Below are 22,188 nucleotides of genomic sequence, written 5' to 3' on the forward strand. Positions count from 1 at the left end.
AAGGATGTCGTAATGAGACACAGTGAGCGTTTCCAGGAAACTATTGTGATGATGGTCTCTCTCTCTCTCTCTCTCCTAGAGGCCTCCCACATTTTTTTATCAAATACAAAATAAGCAGCATTTGAGTACAGACCTTTATTCCCATTTTACCAGAAAAGGTAACAGAGAACACGAACAGTTTATCTGCCAGTCAGAAAAAAAAGTGTTTTATAACCTCAAATGTTTACTCACCAAGGGCTGTAAATGGCTTAAATTGCTTAAAATGGAGATTTCAGTGGGATTCTTAGCAGTAATTCCGAAACTCTTCAGTTACACAACGTTCAAGGCATGTAAAAGGGTTGTTTTTCTACACAGCATAACTGAAACGTAGTGGAATCAAGTGGACAAATTACCTCGTAGACAACCAGGGTAGTCAAATACCAAAGCCTCAGACCCTTTAGGGAGCCATAAATTACCTCTTTTCTACACTCTCGGCTGGTATCAGTCTTTTTGTTCTCATTTGCGAAGGACTTCTGTAAAACGGCCGTTGACTCATTAGCCTGCCACCTAAAAAGCATCATTCTGTAGAATGAACAAACGAGCAAGTCTTCTTGTGTTCTTGGAGTCTCTAGTTCCCCCATTTAAATACTTTTGTTTTAATTTATTCACAGACCGTTAGGCTTATTTTACAAGACCACTTGCACTCACAGGTATCACGGAGTAGGAGTCCGCCAACAGCGTAACAGACCGGGGGATGCCCACTCACAGACGTAAAAACACAAGTTGGGTTACAGATGTAGTGCTTTGATTTCAGAGTTGCTAGAAGAGGCACAGAAGGTTCATTTCATGAGTGTTGACGGGAAAGGCAATACGGCCTCTCACCCTGTGAAAAGGAGACTTTGTGATCGCTAACATAGTTATTTCTTAGAACTACGGAGTCTCGGAAGAGGAAGTCGTCCTCCAGAGGAGAATCCTTCTAGGTCTTAGCTCATTCCTTTTCCAGATGGCCCGTTCTGTTCTCGGAGAGCTTTCATTGCGAGAAGAATCGTTTTGCCCTGAGCCGCAACCTTTCTCCCCTAACCCACTTTCGAGCCGTGGGGGCTTGCAGGCCGGGTCCTTCCTTCCTCGCGGGCCTCCTTCGGCCGGGCCGGCCACCCCGGCCTCTCCTCCCCGGCCGCCGCGCAGCACACGTCCCGGGCCTCGGGAGCCGCGACAGTCGGCCGGTGCGAGTCGGCGCCGCCGTCCTCCAGACGGCCGGGGCCGGGGCCGGGGCCGGGGGCGGGGGGTCCCGGGCTCGCGGGCTCGCGCAGTCCAGCAGGGGCGAGCGCGCGCCAGTCCCCGACGCGCGCGGAGCGGCCCCGCCGCGGTCCCCGGTCCGCCGACCTCGTGCCGCCCGCCCGTCCCCGCGCGCCTGCCGACGCGGGGGGAGGAGACGCCCGAGGGGACTTCCCGCCGCCGAGTCCGGTTCGGGGGGCGGCCCGCACCCCGGACCCCGCGCCGGCCCCTCCTCGGCCGCGCGGCCCCCGCGGGAGGGAGGCGGGCGGATGACGAGGGTGTGGGGGCGTGAGTCTGAGGGCGGCGGGCTGCGGCGTCGCTGGCCGGCCGGGCGCGGCGAGCGGAGCGTCGAGGTCGTCGCCGCCGCGGGGGGATGGCGCGCGCGGGGGTAAGCGGCGCGGGCGGCCGTCAGAGGCACTCGCAGCCCAGCGCGCAGCAGCCCGGCAGGCACACGCACACGCGCACCCCGCAGCCGCCCCCCGCGCGGCCCCCGGCTCGGGGCGGCGGCGGCGGCGGCGGCCCGGGGCGCGCGGGCCGGCGCTGGGCAGGGCCCCGGGGCCCCCTGGGGCGGCGGGCGGGCGGGGGCGGCGCTCGGGGGCCCGTCTGGTCGGCACCCATCCTCCGGGCGGGCCTCACGGTCCGCGGCGCGACGGGGGCGGGGGGGGGGGGCGGGGGGGGCGGGGGCGCCCACCGGCTCCCAGACCGCGGCGGGGCGCGGGCGCTGAGCGGCGGCCTGTCTCGCAGGTCTGGATGCTGGCGGTCGGCGTTCTGCTGGCGCTGGCGCCGGGCCGGGCCGCGGGCGCCCTGAGGGCGAGCAGACGCCCGGCGCGGCCGCGGGGCTGCGCCGAGCGGCCCGAGGAGCTCCTGGAGCAGCTGTACGGGCGGCTGGCGGCCGGCGTGCTGGGCGCCTTCCACCACACGCTGCAGCTGGGGCCGCGCGAGCAGGCGCGCAACGCGAGCTGCCCGGCAGGGGGCAGGCCCGGCGACCGGCGCTTCCGGCCGCCCACCAACCTGCGCAGCGTGTCGCCGTGGGCCTACAGGTGAGCGGCGGGGCCCGGGCGGGGCGGGGCGGGGCGGGGCCCGGGCGGGGCCGGGGCAGGTGGGGCCGCGCGGGGCAGGGCGGGGGCCAAGCGAGCGGGGTGGCGAGAGGGGCGGGGCGAGCGGGGCGCGCGGGAGGCGGGCAGGTGGGGCGGGGCGGGGCCGGCGGGAGGCGGGAGGCGGCGGGTGGGGCGGAGGGCGCTAGGTGGGTCCGAGGCGGGGGGGGGGGGGGTGACGGGGCGGGGCGGACGGGGCGACGAAGGGCAGGTGGGGGGGGAGGGGCGGAGCAGGTGCAGAACCTGGGTGGGGAGCGGTTCGTGCCCACGGAAGCCCTGTCGCCTCCCTGGGAGGAAACGTGCTTCCCGCTCTTTACCGTTTCGCTGTAGGGTGTGGAACGGACGTTTCTTGAGTACCTGTGCTTGGCCAGGTGTGTAGTTCGATGGGCTACGCGGAGGACCAAGCCAGGTGGTTCTTCATGAAGTTTTCCAGCGCTTTGTACGGGAGGCGCTTGCGTGGAAGTCCTGGTGTGGCAGGCCACAGACCTCTCGAGTGCCCGTGGCGGTCCAGGCGCTGCTGAGCGTTGAACCGTCAGGGGCCCGTCCTCTGAGAGTGTAGTCTAAGGGAGGCGTGGGGGTAATTGGGAAAGAAAGCGTCGTGCGAGGCAGCACGTGACTTGACGCGAAAGCCGCAGAGTGGGACGGTGTCGAGCGGTGCGGGGGATCGAAGTGGCGTTGGAAAGGGATGCCGGAGAGTGGACGTGATTCCGAGACTGGCCTGGTAGAGGGGTCATCTCGGAAGAAAGGAGCAGCGCGCGAGGCAGGCCGGGGTGCCCTGGGGCCTGAGCAGGGAGTAGTGAGGCCGGAGTGTGTCCGGCGCGCACTTGCGACTGTCCTCTTCCCCGCTGTTTCGGCGGACTGTCATCGCCGTCGAGGGGCTCACAGCCAGCCGGACACCGCCACACGTGGAAGAGGCCTCAGTGAAAGAGCGAGGACAAGGGTGGGCCCGAGGGAAGCAGTGGCTGATGGGAAGGGGGAAGAGCCTGAAGAAGCGGAGGGCGGGTGTGCTTGTGCGTGGCCGGCAGTGGCTGCAGAGGGAGCGGGAGCTAGGTTCGGCCTTAGGAGCAAGGCCGCCAGTCCGAAATGCATCCTGCAGGGTGTGTCTTGCTCGGGGAGGTCGTGCGACCGCTTTGTGTTTTGGGAAGCCCTCCCTGATGAGGGAGGGAGGGGAGGGGGAGACGCCGGACTAACGCAGCGCAGTACTTCCGGCAAAAGGCAGTTAGGGTTTGAACTCAGGCGGTGGCAGGGGAGAAAAGGAGACTGGGATCCGTTTGAAAGCTATTACTTACGGAAGTGAAAGTGACAGGACGTGATGCATGCTGATCATACGTGGGAGTGAGGGGGAAGGAAAGGGTAGAACACGCGTAATGCCTCCAGGCTCTAGTCCACACAGCTATTAAGATGTGCAGAGAGAGGCGCCTGGGTGGCTCCACCGGTTAAGCATCCGGCTCTTGATTTCGGCTCAGGTCATGGTCTCCATCATGGGATGGAGCCCCCATCAGGCTCCATGCTGACAGAGTAGAGACTGCTTGGAATCCCCTCTCTCCCTCTCTCTCTCTCTCTCTCTCTGCCCCAACCCCCCTCTCTAAATAAATAAAGATAGATAGATAGATACATAGATGAGGGCTGCCTGGGTGGCTCAGTCGGTTGAACGTGGGACTTTGGCTCGAGTCATGATCTCATGGTTGGTGAGTTCAAGCCCCACATCGGGCTCTCTGCTGTCTGGCCCACTTCAGGTCCTTTGTCCCCCTCTCACTCTGCCCTCCCCTGCTCACACTCTCTCTCAAAAATAAATAAGAAACCTTTAAAAAAAAAAAAAAGATGTGCAGAGAAAATGTAATGATTTTGTCTGAAACCAATCTAGGCCTCTCCAAGCCTCCACCTGCTGGTCAGTGGGCCTACCTTCTCCTGGCTACTGGGCAAAGAACCGAGTTCCCTTGTGGCTGAGCTCCCTCCCACCATGGACGGTGGGCCCAGAACCCCACCTCCTGCCTTCATCATCTCTTCATTCACCTCATGCCCTCAGGACACACATGTTGAACCATTCATTCTCTTGCTTTCCCTCTTTCTTCCCGCCATTCCCACAGCCCAAAAGGGTGGACTTTTATATCATCCTTCTTCCTCCAACCTCATGTTATACCTTTGATATGCTAAATAGCATTAAAGAAACTTGGAAGATCTCTCAAAACGACAGCTTGGCTTTTCCAGACAGAAGTGCTACCTCTGCATTTTTCTACAATGAATTCTAATCTCTCCTGGCAAATAGATGCCTCCCAGACTAGGCTGCGGGCGAAAGGCAGAAGCGAAACACACAGCAGTGATTCTTCAAGACCTCTTGTTGGGCACGTCCCACATTGCTGCCTTGGACTGTTGATGGTATTTAAGCAAAACGGAAAAAGTGAATGAGGAGCATTTTTTGGAAGGAAGTAAATTCAGCACTAGGCCCGTTGAGTTTTATGTGCCCGAGAGGAGCAGATGCGTGAATGACCACGTGGCCCGCAGGTGGCAGGCCGAAGGAGAGATCGGGGCTGGAGCACGGGTCAGGCGTTGTCAGCCCTAGAATTCTGCATAGTACGTTAAATTGAGTCGTCCTTACTACCTTTCCTGGGGACTGACACCTGTGTCCCCTAGGAAAGATCCAGGAGCCGCAGGGAGGAGGGAATGGCTAAGGGAGGTCACGGACAAGAGCAACACACGGCATGGAGCGGTCCTGGCCTAGGCTGCCCAGGTCTGCCCGTGGAGCCTTTGTGCTGTGCGGAGCCGGGGAGCGGGGGTTACGTCCGCATCAGGTGGCTGGTGGCATCATCTGCGTTATCTGTCTTACTGTTAGCGACGGCGAGGCAGTTGCTCCCCCGGTGAGCGAACGGAGGCTCTCCCCCTGGGAAGGAAGGACAGTCTTCGAGGGATGGGCACTGGTCAGGACTGCACGTTGCTGGGTGCTGACGCAGGCCCGGCCTTCTCCCGCCGGCAGCCGGCTCCGCCCTCCTGGCCTCTGACCACTTCCCACTGCCTCCTGAGTCCCTGGGAGCCTGGGAAAAGCAGTGCACGGGAAGCTCCAAAGCTCTTGCGTGTAGAAGGTGTGTGGAAGGATAGGGTCGGTTTCCTCGCGGTGTCGCGGTGCCCGCGTAACCTGGGGGAAGAGCGTGCTCCCCCGTGCAGCCGTGAGCTTGGAATTGGAAGTGGTATTTAAGGCTAGAAACAGTCAGAACTCTTAAGGAGGATGGACGGGGAAACGGACTGTCGGTCAGAAATACTGAAAGGCACAGAAAGGACCACTTAGGTGGATACGATGGAATTTAAAACAGAAATCTGGATTATAAGGTGGCTTTTTACTTTTAGCAGGGATGGATCATCCCATTAATGGTGTTGGGACAACTGAGTGGCCAGCTGGAAAAAACACGGTTCTATCTCACTTCCGTGTACAAATAAATAAATTCCAAATGATTCAAAGATTTAAATGTAAAAATACAACCACAAACACGTAAAAAACATGGTCAGTTATAGTTACAGCCTGGGAGTGGAGCGTTAGAGAGTAGCTCACAGACCCCCAAAGCCGTAAAAGACAAGACCGATAAATTCAGTTACACAATTATATGCCATTTCTTCTTGGCAAAATAAAAAGTAAAATAAAATTAGAAAGATACAGAGGCAAACTGGGAGACGTAACCCACGTCCCAAAGGGCTCCTTTCCTAAAGAGTTCCTGTAAACCAGTGGCAAAAATGTGTACTGAAACAAGGAACAGAAGCTGTGGCCGGTTCCTGGGGAAGGAGGATCGAATGGCAGTCGTGTGGAACACCAAGAGATGCCCAGTTTCAGGCACCGTAAGTGAAATGCATATCAAAACAATGCCGAGAAACCTTTATTTATTTTGGGGGTGCCCGTCAGGCTCTCTTGGCAAGGCGGGGGAAGGCATTCTCATACCGCAGAGGATACGAATCGGGACAAGCGGGTATTAGCTGTCCACACTTCAAATTCGACCCAGCAGTTCCATCCCAACCTCCCCCAAAAGGCAACCAGTTGGACAAAATGCCGTAAAAACAGCCAGAGAGAGGAATGGGGTGGCTGCACACCCGCCTGAGGCGGGCAGCCCATCACTGCACACAGGCGGATATGGCAACGTGCAGTGCAGTGAGGACGGCAGGCTGCCTGCGTTTGTGTGCTGGAAGACAAGCTGTCACATAACATATGCATGTATAAAGTGGTACTTGAAAATGTACACACACACACACACTGGGGCCCCTTTGGAGCCTGGTTATCATGGTGCCTTTTGGGGGGGGGAGCCTGGAAACCGGGGACAGAGAGTAGGAAGGACTCTTACTTTTCACTCCTTTGTTACCTTCGAATTTTCGGCCATGTGCATGTGTTTTTTATTTCAAAAACATCTTAATTTTTAAATTGAGAGAAGAAAGGGAAATTCTCCAACTGTGAGGAAAAAGCAGATAGTGAAGAAACAAAATTCAGCAGGTAACAACGGCCTTCGATGTGGGGAGGGCACTGGTCTGAAAAGAACGGCCCTGACAGGCCGTAGGGCTTCCAGAGGAGGCCCCGCAGATCCGATGGAGCCCTGGTGCCCCCACAGCTGGGCTGTGCTGCGTCCGAGGACCCAGGCCTGGACAGGGCATGAAACCGGCCCAGGGGACAGGCATTAAATGGTAGAGCCAGGGCCTAACCCGGACCTCTGATTCCATTGAGCCCACGCTTCCCATCAGTATGCTAGTAAGAAAAGCAGCATTCAACTTCCAGAATATAAAAATATTTTCTCATTTACTTTGTGGCATCATGTTTGTTTCTCTTAAGCTTTAGAAACAAAATGCCAAAAATAAAATCCATGTGATTGCTCATTAAGCTTTTTTTTCAAAGCCAAATTGACATAGTAAGAAATGTATTGGAAGAACATTGAGGTTTATTAAGGTTTAAGGTACACATCACTCATTTACGTTGAAACCTCAAAAATAAACACCCACCGATACTCGAAATAATTTTTAAGTTGTTTATATTTTTCAATTTTGGGTCGTGGTCTAAAGATAGCTTTTCTCTAGGATAGGAGTCATGCACAACAATTTAATTTTAAGCTTTACTGCTTTTCTATATAACTCTTTTCCTCCTGGGAATTTAAGAGACTGCACCTAAATTTATTTGACAATAACTCCAGGATCAGAGGAAGGGCAAGGAAGAAATGGAAAGAAGAAACAGGGGGAGTAGGAAAGAAGAGAGAGAACAGGACACTGTGGGGGGGGGGGGGGGTTGGGGGAGCGAGTGACTTAGAAACAGCCCACGTGGGGCGCCTAGGTGGCTCAGTCTGTTAAGCTGCAGGTCATGATCTCCCGGTTTGTGGGTTCGAGCCCGGCGTCGGTCTCTGTGCCGACAGCTCGGAGCCCGGAGCCCGCTTCGGATTCTGTCTGCCTCTCTCTCTCTGCTCCTCCCCCGTTCATGCTCTGTCTCTCTCTCTCTCTCTCAAAAATAAATAAATATTAAAAAAAAAAAAAAGAAGAAGAAAGAAAAAGAAAGACACAGGCAGCCACCACCCTGGAGCCGGAAGACGCGGTGAGACCCCCAGGGGGCAGATCCTTCCCGCGGGTGGCAGGGGCCGTGGGGGTGGGGGAACAGCCAAAGGAGAGTCCGACGGCACCCGCGCCAGAGGGGCTAGGCTGGTATTTTCCCGTGCCCGTGCAGAACCCAAGTTGGCCCCACTCCCTAGTTCCAGAGCTTTCAGCAGGTGACTTTCAGGAAGAGGGGCACGGCAGCAGCAACAGCTTCCGGCTCACGCGTGGGTCGGGCGAGGTGACCACCGCCCCCTGGGCCAGACCGGCGATGCCCATTTCCGGGACGACCTTCACGTTCCGGTCGGGCGATCGTCGGATGTTTAGCAACGCCGCACTCGGGAAGGATTTTCGTCGGGAAGGGTTGGAACGGGAAGCGTATTTTCGCCTCCCCCGCTGCAGACCGTCGGGCCAGCCAGCCCCAACCGTCCCGTCTCCCGGGGCGGCCACGGCAGCAGCGCTGGCGTCCACTCCAAATCCTGGCGAGCCCGGGCGGTGCTCGGAGCGCAGTCCCTGCCGCTGGCCTCCTGCCTGCGCCGGGCACCGCCTTTCACACCACTTTCCCCTCGTCGTGTCGCTTTTACAAGCGTGAAAGGAGTGAGCGTTAACTAGAGAGAGAGAAACGCTGGGAGTGTAATGCTGAAGTTATCCCCGCTGCACCCAGCCCCCTTTTAAAATGTCATCTTTCTCTCAAATGCCCCTCTCCCCTGGGGCACTCGCACGTTTGGGTCCCCACGGGGAGGGAGGGGCCACGGCCCGGGACCTCGGCGGTGCCGCCGCGCCCACCGTGACCGACAGGGGGCGGCGCCGCGCCGACCCGCCGTCTCCCGCGCCCGGGGCCTGGCTTCTCGGGGAGGCCTGTCCCGGGCGATCTTTGGAACTGGGGGCGTCCTGTCTCGGTCGTTAGTAACGTTTCCCCTCAACAAGTTCACTTTTTCCAGCGTCCCTGCTTCAAATCTTCCGGTTATTCGAACGGCTTCAGAACCAACTAGAAAGCCTGTCTGCCTCCGAGGGGTATCTGTACGTGGTGCGTCGGCACAGGTGCCGCTGGGCGCACGACCGGAAGGGCCGGGGGAGGGGCGGGGAGGAGGGGGGACAGGGCAAGAGCAGCGCCCCCCCCCCCGCTGCCCGGTGGGGGGTCTCCAGTCACAGCGGGCAAGGCGGCGGGGGGAGGGGGTGCCCTGCTCAGCGAGCCCCGCGTTGTAGAGAAGGAGCCGCAGCACCTCGTTGAAGAAATGTTGGTGTTTCCCCCCCAAAAAGCTCTTTATGGATGTGACCTCTGATTCGCCTCAGTACCGCGTAGATTTTTTTTCTCCGAGCTACTCAATACTGCAGGCTCTACTGCACCTATCACTGCTTCCCAGGGTAAAAATAAGAGCATTGTCACGGAGCATTGTCATGGGATTAAAGTCTCTCTCTGAAAATAGATGCGCTCGTGGTTTTGCTTTGATAGTTATTTTCTTCAACTGCCCGGGCTTTGCTCTGGCATTCTGAGAGCAGCCAGGGATGACGATAATATTTCATCCCATCGTCACCTCTTCCAAATTTCCTCACCTGAATAAAATGTCTGTACCGTTAATACCAACAGAAACACTGAGCCAAGTCCTGGAAGGAACACACATACCACGAAGTGAAATTCCTTACGGTGTCTGTCTTCCAGAAATGACACATGAAGATTCTGAAGGACAGTGCCCTGCTCACCAAATTAATGAGGTCAAAGAGAGTGATCTAGTTGAGGACTCTTCCAGAATTAAATAGAGTCTAAGCTAATGTTTTGATATAAGTTATTCCTCGTAACCAATGAATGGCAACAGCTGGTTCGTTTCAGATCAAGGTGGGCGCCACCCTTCTGCACGCAGGAGCTTCGCCTGCCCCAAGGACGGACACATCAAAGATGGCTTTGAACCCAAATTCTGCAGATAGTTAAGCCACCCCGTGGGCATGAGCTATGTTTTTCCTTTGAAGAGATATTTCCCAGCTGCACTGAATGTGTGGCATCTGCCGTGACAAAAGAATGAAACCCTTTGAGCAGTTCTGGCCCTCATTCTGATTTCCCTTTCTCCCCCTTCCTCTGGGAAAGCTTTTTCTCTAAATTGTCTTCCACATTCTTTTCCAAGCCATCACTGTCTCTCCAGGCTTCCCTGATCGCCCGGATGAGCGGATTTTACGTGGCGTCAATGGATTTTCTGGCTGTAGGTTTAGTTTACCAACTACCCCCCTCCTCTCCCCTCTGCAGAGCAGACTCACGCAGCTGCAGCTGGCCTGTGCGGGCAGGGCAGTGCGTGGGGCTGAGCTAGGTGAGCAGGAGACTTTGGACAAGCCCCTCGCCCTGTGGGTGCCTCAGTTTCCCCCTTGAATAAAGGGAGAAGGCGGACAGGCGGAGCCCTTCCAGGTTCCCAGCAGCCCGGAGCCAGCCCGGTTGGCAGGAGAGCCGGGTCAGTTCTGGAGCCTGCCTCGCTGGCTGGGCTTCAGGGCCGACCCCGATGCCAAGTTCAGGATCACAGCGAAGTTAACCTCAGTCCCCACACAGGGGCAGGGCTGACCCCTAACTCTCCTTGGCCGGCGAAGAGGGCCAGGTGAAGCCCGCTGGGGCTCTGACTCCCGGCATCAGGTGCCAGGTCAGACTTTGCTCTCCCGGGCCCGTTTTTTCCATGTCCTCTTTCGGGAGAAATGCACAACTGATGTTTCCCTGGAGGGGCCAGAAGAGCATTTTCCAGAGTTCCTTGGCAGCATGCGTTGAAGATCTTGGCCCTCTCAGGCCTCGGGGAATGGAGGCGGGGGTGCAGCTCAGGCTGCTGGCCACAGCTTTCCAGTGGAGGGAATCTGTTTGTGGTCCTCATGACCCCGGCTACTCCCTGGCGGGCGAACAGCTCTGGGCCTCGTCACGCACCATTCTTTCCCCCATGGTCTCATAACCACCCCCTCCCAGCTGTGGGGCTGGTTCCAAAGAGAAAAGGCAAGGTTGGAAGGTTACACAAACCCCATCTCAGTGACTCATTATCTCTCTTAGACCTGGAGACGTAATGGCCTCTGCCAGGGCTGCATTCTGGAATTATCTAGGGGGCTTTAAAAAACTACCAACACCCCGGCCCCGCGCCGGGGCCGTGAATTGCAGATCTCTGGGGTGGGGGAACAGTGATCACTGGTTCCGGAAGCCCTTTTGTGTGTCTCCGGCGAAGTGCAAGTGAGATCTGCACACCATCCTCTACAATGCCAACTGCGTGTTGGGTGAACAGTGACCTTCTGCATTAGTTAGACTCTTGCAACTGGTGGGATCATGAAATTTGGGAAAAGGCAATCATCGGTTGTTTGCCGTCAACGCAGTCAATCTACATATGGCTAACCACCTCCCGGGGATGTTGCCGACTTTGCTGACGGTCGGTGTCCCCACTTCAAGTGAGCAAGACGAGTCACTTGGGCAGCTTCTCCGCATGTGGAGCTCCTGACTCAAGGGTCAAGTGTGAGAATCTGTTTTTAACAGACTCCCACGCGGTTCTTATGCAGGTGGTCCGAAAACCACGGTTTGGAAATTCTTGCTTCTGCCTTCTCTTTATTGCCTATCTCCCGGGCAGGAAGACGGCTATTTTTCAGAGGAATCTTAGCTCTCAGGAAGGGAAGTTGCTTATCCTCAGCTTTCCCCGAGGGCTGCCAGATGTCTTTGTATTACTGTGGTTTCAGAAGGTCTTGATATCTGGTAGAGCGAGTCCCCCTCCGTCTTCTTCAAAATTGTCTAGAGTATTCTTGGGCTTTTTCTCTTTCTATGAGTTTTAGGATCAGCTTGTCAAGTTCTAAGAAAAATCTACGGGGATTTTGCTTAGAACTGCACCGACTTTCCAGATTAATTTGGGGAATTCTCTGGTATCTCAGAAACTCCATGGATTACGGTGTCCTTTCTAAGCAGAAGACATAAAAAATACCACATTAACAGTCCTGCCATCAAGAAGCTCGGGGAAGTAGCCTGGATCAGACCCATCCACTCAACCACAAAGAACCAGGCAGGGGCCATGACTTGCCCAGTGTCACCGTCGCTAACTAAATTGGGCTGAAATTTTAGGTTCGAGTCTCGTATTGACTCCATCCCGCCCTTCAAAAAACGTCTATTGAGCTGAACTCATTGACCTTACGATCTGGCAAACCATGACCCCTGAGGCAGCTTCGTTTTCGGCCCTTGTGGGTCTCCAGTCTGAACTGGAGAAGGCATTTTCTCCCACTTTGTACCTGGGTTTGGGGTCTTGGAATGGCTGCGAAGCAATCATACTGGGCCTCTGCTGTTTTGAGATCAAAATACGTCTGTGTTTCGCAAAGCGGGAAGGTGAGCCGTGCCGGCCGGTTTGTGCCAGTAAATCCCACGGCTATACTTGGGCATCAGGTAGAGCGCAGCGCGTGGCTGCGGTCTGTCCGCTGGAACGTACTCATTGTTCTCCCGGTGGCAGTCCGCGCGGAACCGCTTCGAATTGTTTCCTACCGAGTTCAGGGTCCCAGGGGCAGTGCTCTTTTCTGTCTCCTCTGCCACTTGCATTCCTCTCCAAGCTCAGTTTCAATCACCTCTAATCATCCCTGGAGGACTTGTCCTTTGTTCTTGGATTAAGCTGGGCCAGCTGTCATGCGCTCAAGCCAAGCTTCACACGTGGCCCCAGGGACACTTTTGGATCCCGTCAGAGGGGAAAACTTGATTTGTTTCAAGTATGTTCCCGTGCCAAGCTTCCACGGGGCAGCATGCAGAAAATGTGAAGACAAAAGAATTATTGCTTACGAGGAGGCAAGACAGCCGTGCGGGGTTCTCGCTGGGTTGCATTTCCATGTTTGGTAAGAGCAAAGGCTCCCTGTTGGAGTTTCTTCTGTCTCGTTTTTGTGGCGGCTTTCCTTAACCAGGAAGCACTCCAAGCTGGTAATTTCCTCAGTCTCGAGGCAGGAGGCTGGGGTGACAGGTTTTGGCTTCGTGTCTGTCCCCTGGCCCTCTGAGCTTCCAGACCTTTTCTCCTGACCTCTTTTCCCTCCCCCAACTAGTGTCCTTCACAGTGTGTCTGTCTTGAGCTTTTTGTCTTCCACGGTGCTTGCTGGCGTCGATACCTACAATACTGGGTGTCGGGGTGCGATATGCATCGTGTCCCCTCCTTTGGTAGCTCATTTCTACTTTAAGAGAAACCTCCTGGTCATAAAACCACGATTTGAAAACCATCAGTGCTTACGCCTTCTTACTATGTTTTGTGTCCCACAGACCGGGCAGAGGCCGGGGCAGGCAGATGTCTCTGTCACAATGCCTTAGCCCAGAGGTGTTACTGTGACAGTGGAAATTTCAGTCTGGGGGGACTTGCCCGGTAGGGGTGGGGTAGATATTTTGTCAGATGAGCCGTCTGACCATCACAGCATCGGGTGACTGTCAGTTCTCCCGTCATTCACAGACGGTACGTGGGTTGGTACATGGGTCGGTACGTGCGCGCTATGGTGCAGAGAAAGACAAATCCCAGTTGTTTGGAATCGAAAGGGATGTTTGATGCCCCCAGGTCACACGAGCATTCCAGAGGAGGAAACTGAGTCTGAAGAGGCTGCCCCAGCCTTGATTTTGTCCTGGACGTGGGTCTATGCCCCTATCAGAATGATCTCTCTAAACATCCACTAATCATGTCTCTACGTGCTTCGGGTCCTTGTGTGGCTTCTGGTGGTCTGGAAAGGAGAGTCAGACTTTTTGCTCTGATCTTCAAGGCTCCTGTACCCGTCACATTTCTTATTAAATCTTCACCCCCTGCACACTTAGGCATGCACTCCAGCTGCAGCCACCTGCTCGCAGATTCCCACCCACCTGGTCTCCAGCTTTCCTGCCCTGGGGGTGGGTTGCTCAGCACTTCCTCCCCCTCCCTCGTCCAACTCAGCCCTCCTTGTTCTCTAAAGCCACCTCGGACTTCCCTGGCGCGGTAGCCTTGAGCCACCCGCACGTTCAGGGTGGTCTGTGGGCTTTGTGTTGCTTTGGGGGGCTGGCTTGAGCATTCATGGAGGGGCCACACCCTCTCCCAGTGCCCACCTTGGGAGCTTAAAAATTCTGCCGAAATAATAATCACTACAGACCTTCCATTTGGCAAATTCCCAGGGCACTGTGTAACTTCACAAGCATTTAGCACTATTTGTGTGTGTGTCTGTGTGTGTGTGTGTGTGTGAACACTCATGTATTTCATGTGTATCTCGAAAAGATAAGGACTCTGTTAAATAAAACCACACAGTACCATTAACACACTGGAAGTTAATACTTCCCTGATATCTTCTAATATTCAGTCAGGTCAAAATTCCTCGATTATAAGCATTTTTAAACTTAAAAATTTTTTCTCTGTATTTTTTCTGTTATATTATTTAAGTCTGTGTTTTGAAATAGTTTCAAACTAACAAAAAACATTTGTGAAATCAGTACAAAGAATTCCCATGTACCCTTTACCCAGATCCCCCAAACGTCAGCATCATAACTCAGCAGAATTATCAAGAGCAGGAAACATGCATTGACAGTACTATAATCTGGAGACCTTATTCAGGGCAGCCCACCAATACCCCCTTTCTGCTCCAGGATCTAACCCAGGCTCACACGTTGCCTCTGGTGGTCTGGACCCTCTAGTGGCCTTCAGCCTGCAACAGTCCCTCAGGTCTTTGTCTCTTGTGACATTGAAGAGTGTGGTCAGTTGTTTTGTTGAATGTCCCTCAGTTTGGGTTGGATAAGTTTTTTAAGCCATAATATTTCATCCAAAAGGAGACACTGCAAGTAGAAGGCTGCTCGACTCACGACTGCACCGAGACAGCAGGTGTGAAGCAGGCCAGCGACACCCCATGCCCGGGACTTAGGTCACTCTACTCAGTGCTCTTTTGGGTTCCTCCCTTTCCCGCTTGGAACAAACATGTGCTGAGTTTCCCACATTCTGTATGTTGTTGGTCATATCCTCACGGTGCCATTTAACGTGTTCCTCTGTCCCTATATTTCCAGTAAACCAGCCCAATCAACTCCAGTTTTTGACTAGCCCCTCTAAAGCATCTGCCTTCCTTGGCTCAGGGAACGCCACTCCTGATTCTGGCAATCTCGACAATGAGACATCTTCTCCCTTAAAAGTTGGCTTTCCCCTACTTGGCAATCAGAAAGAATGAAATCTTGCCATTTGCAACTATGTGGATGGAACTAGAGGGTATTATGCTAAGCGAAATTAGTCAGAGAAAGACACATATCATATGACTTCACTCATATGAGGACTTTAAGACACAGATCAACACAGGGAAGGGAAGCAAAAATAATGTAAAAACAGGGAGGGGGACAAAACATAAGAGACTCTTAAATATGGAGAACAAACAGAGGGTTGTGAGAGGGGGGACGGGCTAAACGGGTAAGGGGCCTTAAGGAATCTATTCCTGAAATCATTGTTGCACTATACGCTAACTTGGATATAAATTAAAAAAAATAAATGTAAAAAAATTTTGAAAAACTGAAAAAAAATTATACAACTAAAAAAAATTTGGTTTTCCCTATCTTTCATTTTGTCTCTCCATACACTCCCCTGAATGATCTTACTTAACCACCATTAACTATATGCTAATAATTTAAAAATCTCCACCTGCAGCCAGTATCTCTCTCAAGGAATCGAGACCATCTTCTACCCCGTAGTCTGAAAGATCTGTCTGAAATCCCATCTGATTGGATCACTTACCTTTTTAACATCCTTCCCATTGCCTTCAGGGTCCAATCCAAATTTGGCCGTGAATTGGAGGCCTCCTAATGACCCAGGCTCCACAGATGGCTCCAGCCCATCTTGTAGTTCCCCGTCTAGGCCGTGGTTCCTAACACCGACTTAGTCCCTCCACTGTAGGCTCTGCCCTGTGCCCTAACTACCCTTTCTCCCCTCTTCATCTGGACGAATCCACCCAGGAACCGCCTTTGCTGGGAAGCCTCCCCCGCTGCCATGGCTGGATACACCCTCTAAGTGTGTGTGCATTTGTCTCCCCGGACGTACAGTAGATACGTGTTTCACCTACATCCTCACCGTCCGAAACGTCACTGGCACTCAGGTGTTGACTGAATGCTGAAGGTGACTGGAGGCGGTACAAATTCCTTTCCCTTTGAACTTTAAGTTACGGTCTCATATGGACTTCAGGGTATGAAGGACAGGAAGCTGTGTGGTCCAGACCCACTGTCACCAGCTCACCAGCCACCGAACTCTTATTCTCATGCTAGGCCACAAGGATGAGTAGAAATACGGCCCCGCCTCCTCCCTCCCAGGGGAAGGCGTAGAGAAAGTGAAGCTCTATCTCACGGGCACCCAGTGTTAGGAGGATGTGGGGCATAAAGAGGTTAACTGACTAAGGGAATTGGAAAACTTTTAATGATCTGAACTGGACCCTGAATATGGCAAGATTTCATTGAGTCGACACTGGTTTGGGGGCGAGGGCATCGAGCAAACGCTTAGCTGCGGCACTTGCAGGGGGCACTCTGCTTGGGGATGACCGGAGGCTGGGACGCGCCAGGGACGAGACACGAAGGCTGGAGAGGTGTGGGGACCACGTGGTGGAGGCCTCTGAAGGCAAGGCAAAGGGCTTGGACTCTTCCCGACACGGACCCCCATAGCTCACCCGCGTACCCCAGTGAGGGGTGGGAATGAGGCTTCACAGAGGAGGCTGAAAAAGCTGGAACGTTACGGCGGACAGCTTCATCAGTCCTCGCGAGGGGAGAGCTCACCACGTTCCAAAAGCTCCTGATGGCAGAACTCAGGAAAGAGTAGCGGTAAGAAGCTCAGAAAGTCTTTTTCAGCTACTATTTTTGTGTTCATGTTGGAGGGAAGGATGAACAGACAAGATCGGTGTAGTTTCAGTGTCGGGGCCTCGGAGATCACTCGAGTGTGCAGACGGCCCCACCCTGCCCTGCTCCTGTTTGCGTGTAACAGATTTATCAGCTCTCACCCTGACTCCGCCCGGGGGGTTCGAGAGGGAAGCGGAAGGGGTCTGTGACCGAGCGCTAAGCCCCCAGCAGGGACACCTGTGTCTGAGGCCCCCTTGCTCCCCGCGATGCTGCTCCCATTCTTCTGGGCACCCCAAAGGGGAGCCTTGGAGTCACCGCTGACTTCTCCTCTGACCTCATCCTCCTCATTCAAACGGTGGCCGCGTACCCGGAGATGTCCCTCTTGGCAGGCTCCAGTGGCAGGTGGGCCTGGGTCCTCTGGTGTAACGGTCACCCTCCTGCTCCGTGGCACCCTGCCGGTTCCTGGGCGCCCTGGCCTCCTTTCTGTCTACGTGCAGCAGGTGCCGTCCAGCTCACCCACCGCTCTGCGCTCTGGGATGCACGGCTCCCCGAGTTCCTTCGGACTGTGTAAATGGCACGCAGCTGGCGGCGAGTAAACTTGCTGCTGTGTGAAGATAACCGCTTCTAGACTCTTCCCCACCCAATCGCGCTTCGGTCCACTAACGTCCAAAGATGTTGGATCCAAACAGAAAAAGAAACCCGTGTCCTTTCGTGACACATCCGGAGCCACCCACCCTCATCCAGCCACTGACCGAGAGTTAACACTTGCCTCACCGACACGAGCTTCTCGATGGAGAAGCCTCTTGGCCAGTCGGTCTAACGATCCCAGCACTGCCATGCTTCAAGTCCGTTCAGGCTTCCACCCCCCACGCCCCCACTCACGGCCAGCACTGCCCGTCTGCCCACCTTTTAGCTCCTTTCCGAAAGAAACCCTCAGCTCTGTTCTTGGACATCCCACTACTCGCTCACCCGCCCCCGCTTCTCCTAAGCCCCCTACTCCCCGTTCTTTAATCGGATGGTCCAAACACACTTCTTAACCGGAAATTTCTTCACTTTGTGGATGAATTTTAGTCATTAGCAGCGAGGACCTATGGGAGAACCAGTCCAGAGGGGTTTCCATCTGAAGGACGTACAGCTGTGCAAACTCTGCAGGGTGAGGGCCAGCTCGGGCCACTGTCCCTCCCTGTGCAGCCACACTCCGCTCTCAGAGCACGCGTTAACAAAACCGGATGAGAAACCATATACACCTAGAGTTCTTGTCTGTAAAAACCTTTGGGCACACCTCATTTTTTTTTTTTCAACGTTTATTTATTTTTTTTTGGGACAGAGAGAGACAGAGCATGAACGGGGGAGGGGCAGAGAGAGAGGGAGACACAGAATCGGAAACAGGCTCCAGGCTCCGAGCCGTCAGCCCAGAGCCCGACGCGGGGCTCGAACTCACGGACCGCGAGATCGTGACCTGGCTGAAGTTGGACGCTTAACCGACTGCGCCACCCAGGCACCCCTGGGCACACCTCATTTTTAAAAGCTTAGATCATAGGCCCCTTTGGCACGGCACACTGGGGGGCCTCCTGGGCTCGGCATGTTGTAGGGCTGAACGTGTGGCTTGAGAGGTTAGAAGTCATGGCTTCTGACTCTGAGAGTTTAGGGTCCCTACGACTCGGCTCCAGAAGAGGAAGAAACATTCAGAAGAGGACTGTACATGTTTTCAATGGGGAGATTAATGGAAGTGAGAAGTTGGGGTCATAGCAATCCCCTGTGTGAGGGGACATTAGGGAGGGGCCCTGGGTCCCCACTAGTGACCAGATGGCCTCTTGGCTCACTGAAGGGGATGATGGCGGGGGGGGGGGGGGGGGGGGGTAGAGTTCTGTCTGAAGGTGCTTTTTTTTTTTTTTTCCTCCCAGGGAGCCATCTGACTCCGCCAAGCCCTAGACTCCTCTGGCGTTGTGGCGGCAGGCTGTTTTGTAGGTGTTCACGTTGGTTCTTGGCGTCTGACCAGGAAGTAGGGAGCCTTGGCGGAGGATGGAAATGATCACATTTAAACCGGCATTCATTTCCCCAGTGTTCCGGGCTGGCCAGGCTGCCCTCCCCAGTGCGGCTTTGGCCCCTTAACAGAGGAGGGCACACAGACCCTGACAGACAGATGGACACAGGGCCTACCTTGTGACCTTCTGGACAGGTGTCTCGAGCAAAGGCCCATGGCTCTGTCAGAGCCCGGGTGGCCAGTGTCTGCTCCTTGCAGAGATGGCCCCTTCCTGGAGACCAGTGTGGGCAGGCCACCTGGGGCTGCAGAGCCCGGTGGCCGGAGGGGAGGCAGATCTGGGGCCTTGGGGACCGCTGCTCTAAAGCTCAGGGCTGGAAGTCGTGGCCAGAGGCACAGAGGCTGTTTCAGGTTCTGGTGGGTGTACCGGTCACCTGTCAGTGAGCACCCCACTGTCTCACCGGCCCCCCGGCCTCTCTCTCAAGCCGCCTGCTGCCTCTGCCAGCCTGTAACTTTGGTGATGGATTTCAGGCATTAGCGTGAATATATACATTTTCCTTTTCTATGTACGTTAGCGCAGACTCTGAGAGCGTTGTCAAGGAACGGCCTGAGAGTAGCTATAAACCCTGTCTTCACCGCTTGCCATCCGGCGGACTCACACGGTTGACCTGTTAGATCGGGGTCTCGCGTGGACGCTAACCGCCTGCCGAATTAGCTGCCGGCCCCAGTAACCAGTGGTCCCCAGGCTTACCGGTCCCGAGGCCGAAATCTTTTGGAGGCTGCCCTCTCTCCGCGCGTCGTGTGTTCCGTTGCCCCAGGGCACGAACTGAGCCCGCGCCCTCTTCCCTGCAGAATTTCCTACGACCCTGCCAGGTACCCCAAGTACCTGCCCGAGGCCTACTGCCTGTGCAGGGGCTGCCTGACCGGGCTCTTCGGGGAGGAGGACCTGCGTTTCCGGAGCGCCCCGGTGTACATGCCCACCGTCATCCTGCGGCGGACCTCGGCCTGCGCGGGCGGCCGCTGGGTGTACACCGAGGAGTACGTCACCGTGCCCGTGGGCTGCACCTGCGTCCCCGAGCAGGAGAAGGAGGCCGACGCCGTCAACTCCAGCATGGACAAGCAGGGCGCCAGGCTTCTGCTCGGCCCCGGCGACAAGCCGGGCCGGCCCTGAGGCCCTTGCTGCCCGAGGCCCGCGTCCCCGGAGCCGCGTCGTAGGCGAGAAAGCGAGGACGCAGCGAGCGAAGGGGACAACGGGACGCGCCTGCGCGGGACGGGCCCTGGGCCCGGCCGGCCGCCCTCCCACCCCCGCTTTCCTTCCGGGCGGAAGCAGCGGGGCGGCCAGGGCAGGCTGCCGGAAGTCACCGGGGACGCGACGTCAGGCCGGCGGCGGCGGCGTGCGGCCGGGACCTGCCCCAGGTGGCTGGCGGCGGCGTGCGGCGGCGGCGGCGGCCCTCGGGCTCCGAGCCTTCCCCGCAGCGCCGCGCACCGTCAGGGCCTCCAGGGGGAGGGGTGACCCTCCGGAGCCAGGTGGTAGGTGGTGCTTCCGGAAGGCAGTTGCTTTAAAAAGGTGGGATACATACCTGCCTTTTTATTCCACTGCTTTCAACGGAGGAAAAGCTATTTTTATAGAAGGAGGTTTGAGCAATTCTATTAAGAACCTTTTACGTCACGTGTATTTTCTAACCATTTCGTTTTCACTTGCTCTGGCAAGATTTTTTCAGAAGCACGATTGGAATCTTCAGATAAACTTTTTAGATGGCGCGGTGGCCGTCCCCGGTCGGCCAGGCCCCAGTCGCTGACCACACCAGAACGGACGGGGCTAAACGTGACCCGCTTCGGCTGAAGGTCTCCGCAGGCTGCCGCGCGGAGGACAGGGAAGCCCCGGGGCTCTGCTCGCGCCCCCAGGCCGGGGTTCCAGGGATCTCAGACTTGGTTTGTTCAGGAGCCTACGTGTGGCCGCAGATTCATACAGCTGAACATTTGTTTTCGCTTTGAAAGCAAGTGGGGCCAAGTAAGAGGTGGAGGGATGAGGCGAGAGGTAGAATGTGGGGTCTCTGCCACGTGTCTAGAATCCAAGTCTGTCTCAGGGCCTCAGGAACTAGCGAATGGGAGAAGCCGGCCAACTTACCATTCCCAGAAGTCAGTATTGGGGGCCTCTTTTTCACACCCTGCGATGTGAGCTGAATCCATAGTCTCTTCTGTAGGTTGAACACCATTATTTGTAAAAGCGAGGATTTCTTTTTAAATCATTAAAGCAACGGTGGATGAAGGGTACGTTGGCCGCGTGCGTTTCTCTTGGGGCTCGGCTGATTTCCAGAGGAAGCTAACCGTCTTCACTTTATCCTAATTCCGTGGTTGAGATTTAAATTAAGTCTCATTTGGTCTTTGAAAGATCAACTGCTCCTGCAAAGTCCGTCCGTCTTCTCTCCCGTGACACCCCAGCCAAACCAAGAAGTGTCTTTCACTCTCAAGCTTCGGGGGCTGCACGAATCCCGGAGCTTTAGCTTCCTAGTTGCCGAGAATCAGCCTTAGTTCGATCTGGAGGGAAGGTTCACGGAGAGAACTTTCAACTTGTGCTAAATAATGACAGAAGTTGGACATGAAAAACACATTGCTGAGCAAAATCCAGATTTTCCAAAAATTCAGAAATTCAAAATTGAAAGTGCTAGCTGTGGACAGTTCTAGACAGTCTGGGAATTTCTTCTCCGTTCCACCTCTGAAGCGGTGGTGAATGTGGAAAAAAAAGGTATCCCTAGTGGTAGTATATCTGGAGTACGTTCTTGTCCAGAAAGCGGAAGGTTTGGAGCAAACTTTCATTGCCAGCTCAACAACATCAAATTCGTAAGTTAAAAAGTGCTTTTCAAACCGCTGGTTTGAGTAATTTTTCAGTCACTGCCACTGCTGGGTATCGTTTTCCAGTTGCTCCTCAAATATAAATAGTGCACATCAGAGGAGAATAAACATTTGGAGAAAAGATCACGATTTTATTGTATTATTAGCTTACCTAAACTTAGCTTGTGAAACGGTAGCACATTCCCAGTGGAAGAAATTAGCTTTCCATTCTACAGAACCAGAAAAGCAACCTTTCTTTGTATTTTTTCTCTGAATGGAATATTCATACACTTAATATTTCTCGAGCACTTGCCGTGTTCCAGGTACTGAGCCCCTGGGAGATACCTGTAAGCCAGGTGCAGTCTCCACCCCTAGCGAAAATATAACCGGCACTGGCTCTCCGAGCAGCTGGGTGTTTGTGGGCCACTCCTCAAAGGAAGCGCTGCCCGGTGAATCTAAGCCCCATTTTTCCCACTGATAATGGGTGGTGCCGCCTCCTTGGTCACTGTGAGGACGGAACACCATTTGTAAAGCACCTGGTATGGTGCCTGGCACACAGGAGGTATTAGAACATATTGGCCTCAATGATTTACAAGTGACATTAAAAACAAGTATCAGGCTGGGGAGCCTGGGTGGCTCAGATGGTTGAGCATCCGACTCTTGATTTCGGCTGAGGTCACCATCTAATGGTCGTGAGATTGAGCCCTACATTGGGCTGGGCACTGAGC

At 55.0% G+C, this 22,188-nt stretch overlaps 3 protein-coding genes across 4 annotated transcripts in view; 2 read left to right on the top strand and 1 right to left on the bottom strand.

Annotated features, from left to right (window-relative positions):
• Positions 1–1,627: 1,627 nt before the first annotated feature.
• On the top strand, positions 1,628–19,822 carry IL17D (interleukin 17D). Of its 2 annotated transcripts, XM_036064253.1 has the most exons (3): positions 1,628–1,642; positions 1,999–2,294; positions 19,481–19,822. In XM_036064253.1, the coding sequence occupies exons 1-3, from the start codon at positions 1,628–1,630 to the stop codon at positions 19,797–19,799; spliced, it is 630 nt and encodes a 209-aa protein (XP_035920146.1). In that variant the 3' UTR covers positions 19,800–19,822. The 2 variants fall into 2 exon arrangements, with proteins under 2 accessions (XP_035920146.1, XP_030163502.1); XM_030307642.1 differs by lacking the exon at positions 1,628–1,642 and having other exon boundaries at positions 1,942–2,294.
• Positions 4,120–10,120, top strand: LOC115508652. The gene is made up of 2 exons (XM_032592346.1): positions 4,120–6,170; positions 7,838–10,120. The coding sequence occupies exons 1-2, from the start codon at positions 6,152–6,154 to the stop codon at positions 8,479–8,481; spliced, it is 663 nt and encodes a 220-aa protein (XP_032448237.1). The 5' UTR covers positions 4,120–6,151; the 3' UTR covers positions 8,482–10,120.
• The window catches only part of EEF1AKMT1 (EEF1A lysine methyltransferase 1), a 31,829-nt gene continuing 28,160 nt past the window's right edge, over positions 18,520–22,188 (bottom strand). Inside the window, exon 5 of the mRNA XM_030307624.1 lies at positions 18,520–21,553. Within this exon, the coding sequence (XP_030163484.1) occupies positions 21,489–21,553 (65 nt within the window). The 3' untranslated portion in view covers positions 18,520–21,488. The remainder of the gene's footprint in view (positions 21,554–22,188) is intronic.

This window comes from Lynx canadensis, chromosome A1 (genome assembly GCF_007474595.2).
Source record: "Lynx canadensis isolate LIC74 chromosome A1, mLynCan4.pri.v2, whole genome shotgun sequence".
In the NCBI taxonomy this organism is placed as follows: domain Eukaryota; kingdom Metazoa; phylum Chordata; class Mammalia; order Carnivora; family Felidae; genus Lynx; species Lynx canadensis.